The sequence below is a fragment of the Mucor mucedo genome, assembly GCF_025094135.1.
Source record: "Mucor mucedo strain NRRL 3635 chromosome Unknown EV154scaffold_37, whole genome shotgun sequence".
Taxonomy (NCBI): domain Eukaryota; kingdom Fungi; phylum Mucoromycota; class Mucoromycetes; order Mucorales; family Mucoraceae; genus Mucor; species Mucor mucedo.
The window spans coordinates 84,922-99,481 of NW_026252321.1; the positions used below are offsets into that span (position 1 = coordinate 84,922).

Consider the following 14,560-nt stretch of genomic DNA (forward strand, 5'->3'; position numbering starts at 1 on the left):
GTTCAAAGGAGGAGTTACACCAAACGAAGATCAACAAAAGACAAGAGCAGGATTGCCTAATTCTTTGATAAGAGGCTGTATCCATATCTAACTGTATTTTAGAATAAGTTAGATAAGGCAACGCTTCAAATATTGAGGGAGGTTTTGCCTTGTATACTAAAATAGAAGAGGATTAAATTGAATAAATGATACGTATTGATGTATTTTAGAGGTGCTTCTTTTGTGGAAGATTCAGTATCTTTCAATATTATCCGAAAATTTGCCTCATACAATGCGTATTCGAGATTAACTGATCCTGTATTGCCAGACTATTCATACAATATCACAGCAAAAGTGTGAGCACTCATCTAGAACTCAAGTAAATCTCTCAATTAATCATTATATTTTCTATGTAGATGCGCAGCAGAACACAACACAGTAAAGCTCACAGCTGGCGTCGTACACCATGGACATCACTGGAAATCAACATGTTACGTGTAAATCCTGGCCAAGATCCCATATATATATATAGCGATACTTTTTCATACACACAGTCAAACAAGAGAGACTTTTTGAGATCTTCAAACTCCCTTTAGAACGAAAAAGGAAGCTGCAGGATTTTTCTACGAATAGCATTCCTACAACTGTAATTTCAATCAGGCAAAGAATTATTGATACATGTCTTGATTTAGTGGCAAAGCTTCCTTATAAAGTATTTACGCCAAGTAGTTTTTTTTATCAGTTTCTTGCATACGGTCAAGGTACCTCTTTTGCTGTCAGACGGCTGTCCATACAAAGTAAGAAACGGATCTTTTTGATACTTTTATGATTAATCAACGCGATCTCCTTCTTTCAGAAAACAATACTCAAATTATGTTTGACGTTTTTGCAGCAAAACTTTGGTCATTATATCAGCTCGGCTATTAGCTTTGTTTGTTCGAAAGTTCTTTATGTTACAAACCTCCAGTTTATGCCGAATAAAAGTTTTGTCTTAAAGGGTTTACAATTTATTTATGTGTTGCATAAATCAAGTCGGACTAAGAGTGTTTTAACATTGGGGGTTTTAAACGAGAAAACAATGGAAGACATGCTGTTTGTTGCCTGAATGATGATTGTCTTTTTTAATACGCTTTCCATGTCCTTGTACTATCTTAATAGAACTTTGTTAATTAGAGCAATAATATTCAAACACAGGGTTCTTAACAGAATTGTAAAGTTGATTTGGACCTGTTGTTCCAACACTTTAATTTTTAGAGCTGGTGAATGTCACTCTTCTCACAGGGTGGGGAGGGGGGAAGTTTCTTTACTACAACAAATTGAACGATTTAAACATGAGTGTTCGTTCCACTGTAACCCTTCCATTGGGGAACGTCACAAGCGGAGATGATTCTTACTAATTTATATTCTTTCTCTCTCTCAAATAAAAAAAAGCTATTGTAGTGCTTCATCATGGCATTGAAAAAGGTCTTGACATTGGTTGGTGTGCCAACATTGTTGGTCACACTAGCTCATATGAACTCTTTACCGTTTGCATATACTATAAGATCATGGTGGTTATTACGTACCTTGGTAGAACGAGCCAAGAAGGTGAATTTGGAGCCTGAAGGTGAGCCCTGAAAAGAGACCGCTTGTAAAAAAAAATAAGAGGAGCGAGGGGGGTATTAATTATCGCACAATAAAAAAAAAAAAAGATTTGTTTACAACAGTGTCTCAAGAATTGAGATGTATGTGGGATGATATTGATTATAATCAACACATGGTAAAAATGCACATAATACAAATATTTGTGTAATACGTGTGTTTAAATTAATATAAAACTTGATAGAACAATAGCACGTACAATAAGAAACTGGATTTCTGTCGAATTCATCTCTTGTATGTGATTGTGCCTCGTATCATGATGGAAGCCAATCATCATATCTTTGCTCATAACGCTGGTGTTTTCACCTTATTTAAAAAGGAGATACCCCCATTACAGCCCTATACGATCGAAAGCCGTGTCTGGACATGGAACGAAAAATGGTTGTTTTTACAGCATCGATTTATCATTGAAGATGAAAAGGAAGGGCCATTTGTATGCTGTTTAGCCACAAGCAAGATTGTGTTCAAACACACATGGGGTAAAACAGTCTCCCCTAAAGAAGTCTTTGCTCTTTGTGGCCATGCAATGGATGATACCCTGGTTGAGAAAAGAAGAAGCAAAAATTGGAATAAAGCAAAGAATTTATTATCCATGCAACATGATTGGGATTCCAAATTATAATAAATCGGGTTGAATTAATTGCATAAATTTTGGTGTACAAAAGTCCATGTATCTCGCTATAAATAATTCATGAATAAAACATTTTTTTAATACTCGATACAAACTGCTCTATTATTATGCCATAAATACCTGCTACACTGAATGGATCACACGTGCATTTTAATTGTACATATTGATCAATGTCTATTGGACAGACTGCACCTTCATCATAATGATAACCAGCAATATCATCAAAGCTAATCTGTTGACGTGTCAAAAAGAGAGCAGCAGCCATGGTTTGAGGAAATGCATCGCCCCATTTTTCATAAAAGAACCCACCAGATGAGTCCAACGCATCGAAAAACATATTGTATTCCTTGGATCGGAGAAAATCCAAGGAAATAATCATGAAATTGTTATAAATCATGCAATTACTGTAATGTCCACCATAATCACCTAATTCGTTCGGCTCAAACTCTTCTCCGTCCAGGAGAGCATTATACACGCTGTTTTGAACGGGTTGGATAAGACGTTTGTTTCTACGAATAAAGGCCTTGACAACGGGCTCAAAACTTTGAATGTATTCATGGTTTTCTGTCTTTGTTAGTGCAAATGCTGTTCAGAATGACAATAATGTTTTAGCAGTGATGTCCATCACACAATGTATAAAAAGAAAGATGAGACCTTACATAGCTTCTTTTTTTCATCCTTCATTCGTTGGAATGGATCATTGGGTATATCACAGTGATAACGAGCTCCTGGTTGTACTTTCCAATAGAACTCCAAATCTTTCAACAATGGGTGAAACGCAACAAAACCAGCATTGTATCTTTTTAAACAAAGAGGGGTTAGTTTAGACATCGTGAAACCTGAAACACCAAAGTTACCTTGTCATTCTTCGCCAATGCATACTTTCACCTTTAGGTAAACCCAGCTTGGTCATTTGTTTCACCCCTTGCTCTGCTCTTCTGATGTTAATCCAATATGGCTCCTGCCACTCAATTGTGGGAGCCAGCCCAAATGAGACGGGTGATGTGGCGATACGAGTAATCCAGTTTCTGAAATGAGTAGAAAAGACTTTATGTCCAATAATGATCCAAGGGTAATCATGGTTAAAATGTCTTTGGATATCCATAATGGTTGTATGAAGCTTGTAGAGTTCTTCTTCACGTGCAATGACCACAAAGGCAGCCTTGACCTTGGTGGATGTATTGGAGATGTGATCCCAGGATAAAAAGTTATCAGGGTAGAGGTAATCGACAGAGGGAGCAGCTCTTAGTTTATCTTGATGGGCTGGGTGGAATAGAGAGGGATTAAAATAGGCAGGATCAAATTTCTGGGAAGGTCGAGAGGAAAGATAGAGAGAAAAGGTGAGGATAGAAGCAACGATCAAGGTGAATGAAAAGACCGTGTGTTTCTTTAACCAGTAAATGATACGTGTTCGATAAGAAGTGATGGTTGGATCTGTCTTGATATGAATCGTAGGTGCTCTTTCGCCATCTAATAGAGATTCACTGGCCATTTGTAAATATAAAGAGGAAAGAGAAAAGAACGCGTGTGTTGTGTTTACAAGGTTTAATATATGCAATCTTTCAAAAAGTACAAATTAACATTGTGACCGCCCTACACAACGCTTGAAAGTGACACTTTTTTTATTTATTTATTTATTTTTTTTGCTCTTTTTTCTCTCTTTGTTGTGTATATATATATTTAGTAATGGAGGACTTTCGAAGCAGAAGTTTAGCGATAAAAGAGCTAGTTGCGAATTTAAGGGATTGTGGGTTCTCTGTTTCCGAATTGGATTTTCATAAACCTACTTCCTCACGTACATTGGACCTTTACACTTTTTTTTTCAAGTTACTGGATCCTTGGATGATTCCAGCCTATCGTAGTCTATTAGACAATGCCAAGGATCGTTTACAACTTGCATATATAGACCAAACCGTTGTAAGGACACCCTTGATTTTTTTTCCTTGTGTTTTTACATTAGTGATGCGAATAAATTCTACCCTTCCCCTCCCCCCCTTTCATTAGGTGTTCAATGCAATGGAAGACATTACCATACATGGTTTCCTTAAAGACTTTCTCTCCATGATTTCCGTTCCTGATTTTGATTTGACTGATATTCTGACACCCACACCTCAACGACAAACGTTTATTGTTCTGGCATTGAATAATTTTACTGTAGAAGCGCTTCGTTGTAAGCGACACATATTACCACTTCTCGAACCCTTGGTAAATAAAAGGACGTTTCTATCTCTTTATCCGCTGACCAAGAAAAAAAAAAAAATTCATCATAGAAAGAACAAGCAGAGACATTTAATAGATTATTAGCAGAAAAGGACTCTCTTGATAAACTTCTCAAGGAAAAACAGTAAGTATATCCTTTTTTAAAAAAAAGAATGGGACTTGATCATGTAACAGTATATTAGAAAAAGGAAAGAAGAAGATAATCGTTTAGCGGATCTGAAAGTAACCGAAAATGAAAAGATTCGGGAAGTCTTGTTTGAATATCGAAAGGAATCCGAAGTCAATGGAACTTCATTAAAATTAGATCGTGAAAAACGACAGCGTTTAAAAGACACTGTGGTAAAGTAGTATATATATATATATGCATGCACTGGCAATACTCACAAAATAATAATAATAGAGTGGTGTTCATTTTGCGCTGATGGATTGTAAGAGCAAGTACACAGTGTTCAAGGATAACATTGATATCGATATAGAAAAAGCGGAAGCAGAAATGAAGGAACTGGCTCATAAGACGGACATGGTCAAACAAGAGCAACTGAAAAAACAACAAGAGTTGGCGCAACATAGAGTAGAACGTGCCTTGGCAAAGTCAAGATCAGAAGTAAGAAAGATATATATATAAATTGTAATTTTGTTTTTCTGATGGGGGCTTATCTAGCTATTAGACCAACTGAAGCAATCTGCAGCAGAGAACAAGCGATTAGAAGCTGAATTAAAACGACTATGGCAAAGTGTGGAAACCATGCAAAAGGAAAAAGAAGCGGCGTTGGACGAAGAACGGGAGTTGAAACAAATCATCAATGTAAGTTTCCCCTTATATCATTTTTTTTTGTTCATATAGGCCTTATTAATCATATACTATGTAGCAAATCGAAATAAACCTAAGAACAACAGAACTCGAAATGGAGAAATGTGACGAACAAGATGCTAAACTGGACGAAACTAAAAAAATCTATTGGGAAAAAAGCATCAAGCAAGACGACGAATTGAGAGAAACCTTGAAAGAGTTACGTCGTGCCGAAGATGCATTGAACGAAGAAACGAAGGGCTATCAAAAGCAAATCAATGAAGTTTTAAGTGCTCATATGGAAGTAATGGAATTATTAGCGCCTAAAATACAATTATTGGATGCTCAAATGGAAAGACTATTACTAGAAACTGAAGATTGAAACAAATAAAACTAGAGAAGAATAAAAGAGATCACTCTCTCTTCCTCTTTCCCTTTTTTTTTATTATTATTGATAATTAAAATAAATCATTTTTTTTTAAAAAAAAAAAGATTGCCTTTTGTTTAATATTCCTCAGCATCTTCAATTTCAGAATCGCCCAAGGAGTCGGAACCAACCTCCTCGTAATCCTTTTCAAGAGCAGCCAAATCTTCACGAGCTTCAGAGAATTCACCTTCTTCCATACCTTCACCAACGTACCAATGGACGAAAGCACGCTTGGCATACATAAGATCGAACTTGTGATCAAGACGAGCCCAAGCTTCAGCAATGGCAGTGGTGTTAGACAACATACAGAGAGCACGTTGAACAGTGGCCAAATCACCACCGGGGACGGCAGCAGGAGCACGACAGTTGATACCGACCTTGAAACCGGTAGGACACCAATCAACGAATTGAATGGTACGCTTGGTCTTGATGGAAGAGATAGCGGCGTTGGTGTCCTTGGGGACAACATCACCACGATACAACAAACAACAAGACATGTATTTACCGTGACGAGGATCACACTTGACCATTTGGTTATTGGGCTCGAAACAAGCGTTAGTGATCTCTTGAACAGATAATTGTTCATGGTAAGCCTTAGCAGAGGAGATGATGGGAGCATAGGTAACCAAGGGGAAATGAATACGAGGATAAGGAACCAAGTTAGTTTGGAACTCGTTCAAATCAACGTTAAGAGAACCATCGAAACGAAGAGAGGCAGTGATGGAAGAAACGACTTGAGCAATCAAACGATTCAAGTTGGTATAAGAAGGACGCTCGATATCCAAGTTACGACGACAGATATCATAGATAGCTTCGTTATCGACCATAAAGGAGACATCAGAGTGTTCAAGGGTGGTATGAGTGGTCAAGATGGAGTTGTAAGGTTCAACAACGGAGGTAGCAACTTGAGGGGCAGGGTAGACAGAGAACTCAAGCTTGGACTTCTTACCGTAATCAACAGAAAGACGTTCCATCAAGAGAGCACCGAAACCAGAACCAGTACCACCACCGAAGGAGTGGAAAACAAGGAAACCTTGAAGACCAGTACAGTTATCGGCCAACTTGCGGATACGATCAAGAACAGAGTCAACTAACTCCTTACCCACGGTGTAATGACCACGAGCATAGTTGTTAGCAGCATCTTCCTTACCAGTAATCAATTGTTCTGCACGAGGAAAAAGGAGATAAATAAAATGTACATATTAAAAAAACAAAACAAATAGTGTATTTTTCTTTTACCAGGGTGGAATAATTGACGGTAGGCACCAGTACGAACTTCATCGACAACAGTAGGTTCCAAATCGACCATGACGGTACGAGGAACGTGCTTACCAGAGCTAGTCTCACTGAAGAAAGTATCAAAGGAGTTGTCACCAGTGTTGTTTTCCTCAGGAATATGACCATCGGGTTGAATACCATGTTCAAGACAGTAAAGTTCCCAACAGGCGTTACCAATTTGGACACCAGCTTGACCAACGTGAATAGAAATAACTTCTCTCATTTTTTATAAAGGGTGTTTATATAGTTGATTTATTCAAAAAGTTAAGGGAGAATAAGCAACAAATAATGTATAAAGAAGAAGAAAAAAAAAAACGAAAAAAGGAGATATATAGGGTATTTATAAAAAGCATGCGGCGTAGTTTGAATATTTAAATTAGTTTTATTGCTTTCAGCCAATGAGTGCGTGCATAAGTGTAACATAAAAGGGCGTATACATACATATAAGAAGTGTTTCTTTTTATCTTAGTTCATGATGGAAGCCAGGTATCCATTCTCCTTTTTCAGAGACTCTAGTTCTGCTTTTAAAGCCAAAGCAGGACCATCCAAATGATGTAAAGTGATGATGGAAGCCTGTTTATCTTCTGTGTAATCTCTACATTGCACCCACTCCGGCGCTACTTCCATATAAAACGAAATCTCGTTGGAAGTCACCGAGATCTCTAAACGTGCCCAACCTGCTCTTCCTTCTAGTGGTAATAACTGCATCTTTTGAACTGAAGATTGATTAAATTCCATCTTGAATCGACTCGGTCCATCTTGAATACACCAACTAAAGCTCTTCTTGTTCTTGTCAAATTGGCATACAAGATCGCTGGGTTCAAAACCCATTCTTTTCCAGGTTCCGATTTGAAGTGCTTCAGCGGATATCTTTTGATGAGGGTCAAAGTAAGGTTGCAGTAATGTGGTAGGTGTAAACATGGAAGGTGTAGTCGGTGTCATCATCATGGTAGGGTCTTGATCTTAATTTGAGTGTTAGTCTATTATTCATATTTATATGTGTTATCGTATACGTACAAAAGGGTAAATCAGTCCATGTTAAAGACGACGGCTGTGGTTGGCTGACGTCTGTATCAAAAAAGGACGTGGGTGTTTGATAAGGTAAAAGAGTATCACCCACAGAAAGATTAGAAAAGTTGGGTGGAGAACAAGAGGCAAGATTTGTTGTTGTATTTAACATGTGTGTATAATTAGTGGCATAGTTTGGTATCATTTCTACAGAGTTGCCTCTGTCGAATAGTCTAGGACGTTGTTGTATCATGGAAGGTCCGATGGTATGTGCTCTGGTGCGTGGTTTCTTTGAGGAAGACCATAATGAATGGTCTGAAGAAGAAGGACTGATAGAACCATTCTCATTTGAGGTAGGTGGTGGAGGAGGAGGAGGAGGCATAGATTTTAAAGAGATGGGTGGTGGAGGAACAGAGCTAGCAGTAGTGTGATATTGACCATAAGGATGATACATGTGTTGTTTTTGTCTTTGCTGTAATTGTTGTTGTTGATTGAAATAATAATAATAGTAATAATAGTAAAGATCTGGATTTGTTTTGATGGGATCGCCAATTTCCATTTCTGAAGGTTTATCACCGTTCTGCTGATGTTGTTGATAAATAGCTGCCTGACAAGCAGCAGCAGCAGCAGAGGAAGCATAGTACTGCATACGAAGTGTTTCATCGTGCAAGATGGATGATTTCTTTGCAATGTTCTTTACTTTGGCTCTTCTATTTTGGAACCAAATTTGGATAGACCTCTCCGACATGCCTAATTCACGAGATAATTGTTCTCGAACACGATTATTTGGACTGGGATTGACATGGAATGTTTTCTCAAGAACAGATAATTGTTCAGGTGTAGCTCTTGTTCGTTTACGAGGTGCTGACTGGTCTTTTTCATCGCTAGTAGAATTGGACATGTAATTATTCATAAGGGAAAGTAGTAAATATATATATATATATTTTTTTATAGGTAATAACAGAAAAAAAAAAAAGAGTAAAGGAAAGAAAGAAAAATTAGAAAATGTAAAAAAAAAAAAAACTTAATTGACAGGTTACCGAATTTATTCCGCACGACTATTTAATATACTGGGTCTCGTTTTTTTTTTTTTTTTTTGTACACACAATGAAGATCTTTTTTAATATGGGGGGAGACTGAACGCACGCACGCACACACACACGCACACACGCATAGAATACAACACAGGGCACACATTAGAAAACGCACACACATGTAATGGCGGCATTTTAAACAGGTTCTATCTGGCGAAAGAGCCCTTGATTTTTGTTACACGTACCATGACACGTGCTTACCAGTTATATACAAGACTTGTTTTTTAATATATTGACCCAAAGAATGGCCTGACATTTGTCTCGACCTCTCATAAAATGAGATTATCCCATAAGCCAGAAAAAAAAAACAAAATTAAAAATCGTACACAATTTTTTTTTTTTTTAATCGAGTACAAACAATTGATTAATTGATAAAACAAGGAGTGATAATAAAATAAAAAAAAAAAAAAACGTGGATATATTTCAATATAATTTCCAAACATTAATGATTATTCGTGTTACTAAAATATGTAAAAGAAAGAAAGGAGTGGGTATAGAATTAAGCCGTGTTCATTATATGATTCTTGGTATACGATCCAATTTACTACCTTTTTTTTTTTAATAAAAAAAAAAAAAAAAAAAAACCTCGTTATGCCCTTCCAATCATTGTTTCTATATCGTGGATTTCACCATTGATAGAAAATGGTAACTGAACCCTTCCCAATAAGCTACATTCCGAAGCCTCGGTAAAACTCCACTTGGCATAAAGAGAAGAACAAAGGGCGACCGCATAAGGAAATCCTATGTAGTCATTCTATCTGCGTACAAAGTTTTTTTGTTTTTGTTTTACTATGACAACGCCTTCATTCTAGGAACCCCCATATTTATCTTGTGTTTGGCGAGGTTAACATGACGTTTTGAATCGTCTAAAGCCCGCAAACTATTACTTTTTGACTAAAGACACATCCCGAAGGTCCGCTACCTTGCCCGGCTTAATTGGTTTCTCTTTTTTTTTTTTGGGGGGGGGGAGGGAGGGGGTATGTGTACAAGGGGGAGCAAAAGATCGATACATTTGAGAAAAGAAAAGACACACAAATTAATCTGTATTTGTACTCTTTACTTATCTGATCTGTTTAATCACTTATTTATCCATTACATACAAAAAAGGGTTATTTCTATTTCTATTTCTTCTTTCTTTTTACCTCTTTTTTTTTTCTTTTCCTTTTTACCATTGGAATTGAAAAAGAAAAGAGGTCCGTGTAGAATCCAGCTGTGGTTCAGAGATTTCCTCTTTCAGCCTAATTGAAATTCGACTTTGATGTTGCAACCAAAAAAAAAAAAAAAAGTTGTAGCCTAAACTTTATATGCAACTTTCTTGTGTCAAAAATACCCTTTTTGCAAACCAGAGAGAAAATGTCAGTGAGCGGTTTTTTCTACCTCTTTGTAGACTCCGATAACCCCAAAGAGGTTCCAATCATGAAAGTCTGGATCGACCTCCAAAAACAAGTCTAAAATAAAAAAAGTTATAAACATGTAAGTTTGTATGATTTATAAGGACACATGTTTAATTAACTTTTTTTGGGTACGCAAAGTGGTTTCACTTGCATCGATTACCCATTATTAGGGCCATACAAGGCACTTTGAATCAAATGCATATGAATTAGACGCGTTATGAACAGTCCCCTCCCTCCCCCCAATGATCAATGCATAACAAGGGGAATCCTGTTTTTTTTTCTTGCCCAACTGGTCTAATCGTTTTATTAAAGTGGAGCTAAAAGGGAGGTTTTTTTTTTTTTGATAATCAGCCGGGGATTTTCTATAAAAAAGGCCACAGTAAAAGATGGCGCGCTTTACTTTATGCCAGTCTATTAAATTGTACAGCATCAAATGATTGTTTGTTGATGAAGGCTCGTTGACAAGAGATAGACGGTGACACCAAAAGAGAACTTGAGAATATTATGATGCATTATGCTGCACGTTGGAGATAGTGGGCAGAAAACCCCCGGACCGTCGATCTCTGAAAAACGGTGTTCTAAATGATTGGTAATAATTATTGAATAACGTGTCTTTTCGAGCAAATAAAAAATAAACTTTTTTTTAATCAAGTACAAGAAATATTAAACAAGGGGTAGAAAGAGAAAACGTGGATATATTAAATCATAATCTAAATTTTATTTTCCCCAAACATGGAATTAGATAGTAATGGGGGGAGAGAGAGAGAGAGAGACGAGAAAGGGTATAGAGATTATTAGGCTGAGTACTCTGGTGGGGGAATGGATGGTATACGATCCAATAAAGGCATTGCAGGTAGTTTATCGGTGGCAGGTAAGAACATTTCTTGTGACGCCAAATCCATTTCATATGAGAAATGTTCATAGCATGGACATAAGTAGGGTCTAGGCTGATTCTTGGGTGTGTCCATTTTAGTTAACTTGATCTTATCTTGCTTCTTTTCTTTCACAATAGATGGCTTCACTCCTAATTCAGAGTAAGATGGAAGTCGACCATAATCTTCTTTAAGCCTACAATCAAATACAATCACACTAGAATCTAAACTAATCGTATCTTTCTTTCGATTATGTACGTCTTCCGCTTTGGCCTTGTTTAATCGTTGTAGTACATTTTGCCAAGTTACCGGAGTTGAGTTCCCGTTAGCACGCGGATGAAGATACGCTGCGGGAGGTGGTGTTAGGGTACCGGGAGATTCTGCCTCTCCAATACTCCCTCTACGACTCAGGTGTTGTCGATGACCCTGTATGTCTAAATAAGACATGGTTACATTAATTTCAATATGGTGTTTGATCAATATCTCCTTGATATAAGTCGTATGTCGAATATTTTGTTGACAGGTTGGTGCATAAAAAGCCAAACGATGAGCAAAATCATGCACGAGTTCAATACCATTTTGACTCTTATCAAAAATTGGTAATAACTGGTTGGTCGTAACATCTACCTCTCCAAATTCAGCTAATCGAACAGAACCTGCAAATGGTAATGGATAGACAGACTTGTCTGTTCTCCAGGCTCTCATCTCTGGTACACAATATTTTCTTGATTCAGTGACATTGACTTCTATATGTTCAATTCGTGTATGCTTTAATTGAGGTTCAACAATCATGCGAATATAGAATAAATCACCCGATGAAAAGGCTGCTGCTTCAATCACAACTTCAATATCACCATACACCATGTGTTTTTCAAATGTTCTTGATAAATTATTTAATGAATTATTCACCAAAAGCGAGTTAGACATATAAGTTCGTAATATCATAACAGGCTTAGTGATGTTCCAACTAGAGACCATCATTCCAGGCCTTTGTACTTCAGCGTCCACAACATGACGCACCCTTCCAAAGGTATCTTCAATCGTGGCCACAGTAGACTAATTTATATCAAATCAAGGTTTAGCATCAAAATCATCTTTTTTTTTTTTTCTGTATTTACATTAGGTATCACAAACGCAAATGAGAAACGATGAATTCCCGCAGGTAAAACTAATACGGGTGCCTTTTTATCAATATTAGGTGCCAAGATTTCCACGCTTTGTTCTCCCAACGGCTTTTCTGCTGTTAATCGTGTACCACGTGCTCCAATACCTATTTTTTTTTTTTTTTTTTTTTTGGTCAGGGCCCTGCTTTTTTTCTTTTCTTCTTTGGCTTGCCTATTTTATACCTTCGGGCCAATAGGTAACCGCATGGCTTTTTAAGGTTACGGAAACGTTCGAGATCTTTGTGGGTTTTGACAGATTCAAAACCACATTGCCCGCAAATAATGTCGAAGCATCTTCAGTAGGTAAACCTCGTAGTATAATCGGCTTAAAAGGATCAAAGCTCAATTGACCATGAGAAAGTAATCCCAAGTGCATCTCTGTCTAAAAAAAAAAAAAAAACTTTTCTGTCGAAAACCCAAAGAAAAAAAAAAGATTGTATTTAAAGAAGACTCTGTATGTTCAAAAAGAGAGAATCGATTCGTCCATCTTTTGCTGTAAACTCCGCATAATAAATAGTCCGAAAGCTCTTGTTCATTTGGTATTAGACCTTCAACAAAGCTCTAATTATAGAGGTTATTTTTAACTTATTTTTGAAAAGGGGATTGTTCGTATGCATTATAAAATCTGACATATTTATTTAGAAAAACATGCACCGTACACCTGTCTTACAACATGTCAAGATCGTTGTCAGATTAAAAAACGGTATACAGACAGATTGATCTAAATTCATCTCAGCTACAGGATTTTTTTTTTTCCATATCAAAGAATAAAGCCTTGGTCACAAACACTGCATATGGACATTACAATAATCCTACTAGTCATATTCCATATGATCCTTGATACGATTACTATTCTTTTTTTTGCACTAGATGTGCCAATTCGTTTAGACTATGGAATCAAACGGGTGGGTCGGAGCTACAGCGGTGAATGTATATCGGTATTAAACCCTCTTCAGCATTTCGAAGTAACTGATCATGTAATTCAACTAAATGGGCACATTCCCCCGCCTGTTGAAATTACTACGAGACATCTTGATCAATAATGTGTTCTTCGTATGCACCTATTTTGGGGTGTATAATGATGTAACCATATATCATAATACTCCTTAGACATATGGTGTACACTAACAAAGAGCGCAGAAAGAACTTTCATGTATTGAGATGATAAATCGGTTGCATTTATATCTTAAAGTATAACCATACTAAAAAGACTTGCGCTCATACAATAGCTAAATTAAATAATTCATTTATTATTAAACCACATATTGCTCAAAGAAACTCTTGAGTTCTTTCTCTTTCATGTTCAATGTTGTCTTATATTAATTACGCCAGCTTTTTTTTATGTATCTGATTTCTGTATGCATATTTTCACTTTTTGCTAAAGGATCAAACTTAATGTAGTGTCAAATCTTTCCCACTATATGAAATAAGGAGTGTGTTCCCATATATTTTGTTCAAAATACCAAGTTATTGAGATCATAAGAGAGACCTTTTTTGATGTTGTTTTCAAGATAAAAAAAAAAGATTACGTAACGCTTCCCACTGTATAATAATACCTAAATCAAACTAAGTTGAGCTTACTGTAATTCACAGGCTTGAGGGTGTTTCAGACCTTCCACTTTTGTGATTTTTTAAAAAAAATAGGTCGTAAGCGGTTTTAAAGCCATTTATATATTTTTCATTCTCCGATCTCTACTGCTTGTGCTGGCAGAAAAAAAATAGAAGCGTTTTTTCGAAAAAATGAGATTTTATAATTTACGTGTCAAAGTAAAGTCCATGGATATTAAACTTTTACTAAGGTAATCTTATGCCTAAAATGCGTAGAAACTTTGGGCGCATCTTTTGGTTAACTTTTAAAAAGCTGTTATCTATGCAAAAAATAAACTTTATCTAACAAAAACCGGTTTTTTAATAATGCATCAGAAATAATTATTCTTCTAGTAAAACTGCTCCAAAATTGTTACTGATAAAAAAAGCGTTAAAATTTGGCTATAGTTACCTAAGAACACTTTTTATTAACCCTACAGGAAGGGTATGTAAAAGGTGCATTTGTAAATTTTGAG

The 14,560-nt window shown here is 36.5% G+C and overlaps 6 protein-coding genes across 6 annotated transcripts; 2 read left to right on the plus strand and 4 right to left on the minus strand.

Annotated features, from left to right (window-relative positions):
• Positions 1-1,428: 1,428 nt before the first annotated feature.
• EV154DRAFT_562682 (HotDog domain-containing protein) lies at positions 1,429-2,242 on the plus strand (the record flags this gene model as incomplete). Its single annotated transcript, XM_051605737.1, has 3 exons — positions 1,429-1,585; positions 1,671-1,738; positions 1,805-2,242. 3 exons carry the CDS (start codon positions 1,429-1,431, stop codon positions 2,240-2,242), a joined length of 663 nt encoding a protein of 220 aa, XP_051458450.1.
• A 67-nt stretch (positions 2,243-2,309) lies between these two features.
• Positions 2,310-3,780, minus strand: EV154DRAFT_463198 (nucleotide-diphospho-sugar transferase; the record flags this gene model as incomplete). The annotated part of the gene is made up of 3 exons (XM_051597624.1): positions 3,109-3,780; positions 2,911-3,050; positions 2,310-2,836 (listed from the first exon to the last, which is right to left on the minus strand). The coding sequence occupies exons 1-3, from the start codon at positions 3,741-3,743 to the stop codon at positions 2,310-2,312; spliced, it is 1,302 nt and encodes a 433-aa protein (XP_051458451.1). The 5' UTR covers positions 3,744-3,780.
• A 127-nt stretch (positions 3,781-3,907) lies between these two features.
• Positions 3,908-5,696, plus strand: EV154DRAFT_506110 (uncharacterized protein). Its single transcript, XM_051601246.1, has 7 exons — positions 3,908-4,168; positions 4,256-4,456; positions 4,522-4,595; positions 4,654-4,810; positions 4,872-5,075; positions 5,133-5,276; positions 5,341-5,696. The coding sequence occupies exons 1-7, from the start codon at positions 3,938-3,940 to the stop codon at positions 5,641-5,643; spliced, it is 1,314 nt and encodes a 437-aa protein (XP_051458452.1). The 5' UTR covers positions 3,908-3,937; the 3' UTR covers positions 5,644-5,696.
• EV154DRAFT_601981 (tubulin alpha-3 chain) lies at positions 5,640-7,267 on the minus strand. Its single transcript, XM_051607263.1, has 2 exons — positions 6,928-7,267; positions 5,640-6,853 (listed from the first exon to the last, which is right to left on the minus strand). The coding sequence occupies exons 1-2, from the start codon at positions 7,187-7,189 to the stop codon at positions 5,766-5,768; spliced, it is 1,350 nt and encodes a 449-aa protein (XP_051458453.1). The 5' UTR covers positions 7,190-7,267; the 3' UTR covers positions 5,640-5,765.
• Positions 7,268-7,325: 58 nt separating this feature from the next.
• Positions 7,326-9,049, minus strand: EV154DRAFT_601982 (uncharacterized protein). Its single transcript, XM_051607264.1, has 2 exons — positions 7,984-9,049; positions 7,326-7,928 (listed from the first exon to the last, which is right to left on the minus strand). Exons 1-2 carry the CDS (start codon positions 8,885-8,887, stop codon positions 7,432-7,434), a joined length of 1,401 nt encoding a protein of 466 aa, XP_051458454.1. The 5' UTR covers positions 8,888-9,049; the 3' UTR covers positions 7,326-7,431.
• A 2,091-nt stretch (positions 9,050-11,140) lies between these two features.
• Positions 11,141-13,132, minus strand: EV154DRAFT_202672 (uncharacterized protein). Its single transcript, XM_051594347.1, has 3 exons — positions 12,681-13,132; positions 12,453-12,604; positions 11,141-12,390 (listed from the first exon to the last, which is right to left on the minus strand). The coding sequence occupies exons 1-3, from the start codon at positions 12,871-12,873 to the stop codon at positions 11,257-11,259; spliced, it is 1,479 nt and encodes a 492-aa protein (XP_051458455.1). The 5' UTR covers positions 12,874-13,132; the 3' UTR covers positions 11,141-11,256.
• Positions 13,133-14,560: the final 1,428 nt, after the last annotated feature.

What these genes read in the sequence shown, in the direction of transcription:
- EV154DRAFT_506110 (XM_051601246.1), top strand. Translation starts at nt 3,938, where the DNA reads ATGGAGGACTTTCGAAGCAGAAGTTTAGCGATAAAAGAGCTAGTTGCG. An exon ending in CATATATAGACCAAACCGTT is followed by an intron (nt 4,169 to 4,255) that starts GTAAGGACACCC and finishes CCCTTTCATTAG; the next exon opens with GTGTTCAATGCAATGGAAGA. An exon ending in AGTTGAAACAAATCATCAAT is followed by an intron (nt 5,277 to 5,340) that starts GTAAGTTTCCCC and finishes TATACTATGTAG; the next exon opens with CAAATCGAAATAAACCTAAG.
- EV154DRAFT_601982 (XM_051607264.1), bottom strand. Translation starts at nt 8,887, where the DNA reads ATGAATAATTACATGTCCAATTCTACTAGCGATGAAAAAGACCAGTCA. An exon ending in ATGGACTGATTTACCCTTTT is followed by an intron (nt 7,929 to 7,983) that starts GTACGTATACGA and finishes ACTCAAATTAAG; the next exon opens with ATCAAGACCCTACCATGATG.
- EV154DRAFT_601981 (XM_051607263.1), bottom strand. Translation starts at nt 7,189, where the DNA reads ATGAGAGAAGTTATTTCTATTCACGTTGGTCAAGCTGGTGTCCAAATT. An exon ending in CCGTCAATTATTCCACCCTG is followed by an intron (nt 6,854 to 6,927) that starts GTAAAAGAAAAA and finishes TTCCTCGTGCAG; the next exon opens with AACAATTGATTACTGGTAAG.
- EV154DRAFT_202672 (XM_051594347.1), bottom strand. Translation starts at nt 12,873, where the DNA reads ATGCACTTGGGATTACTTTCTCATGGTCAATTGAGCTTTGATCCTTTT. An exon ending in GGTTACCTATTGGCCCGAAG is followed by an intron (nt 12,605 to 12,680) that starts GTATAAAATAGG and finishes AAAAAAAAATAG; the next exon opens with GTATTGGAGCACGTGGTACA. An exon ending in TTGCGTTTGTGATACCTAAT is followed by an intron (nt 12,391 to 12,452) that starts GTAAATACAGAA and finishes GATATAAATTAG; the next exon opens with TCTACTGTGGCCACGATTGA.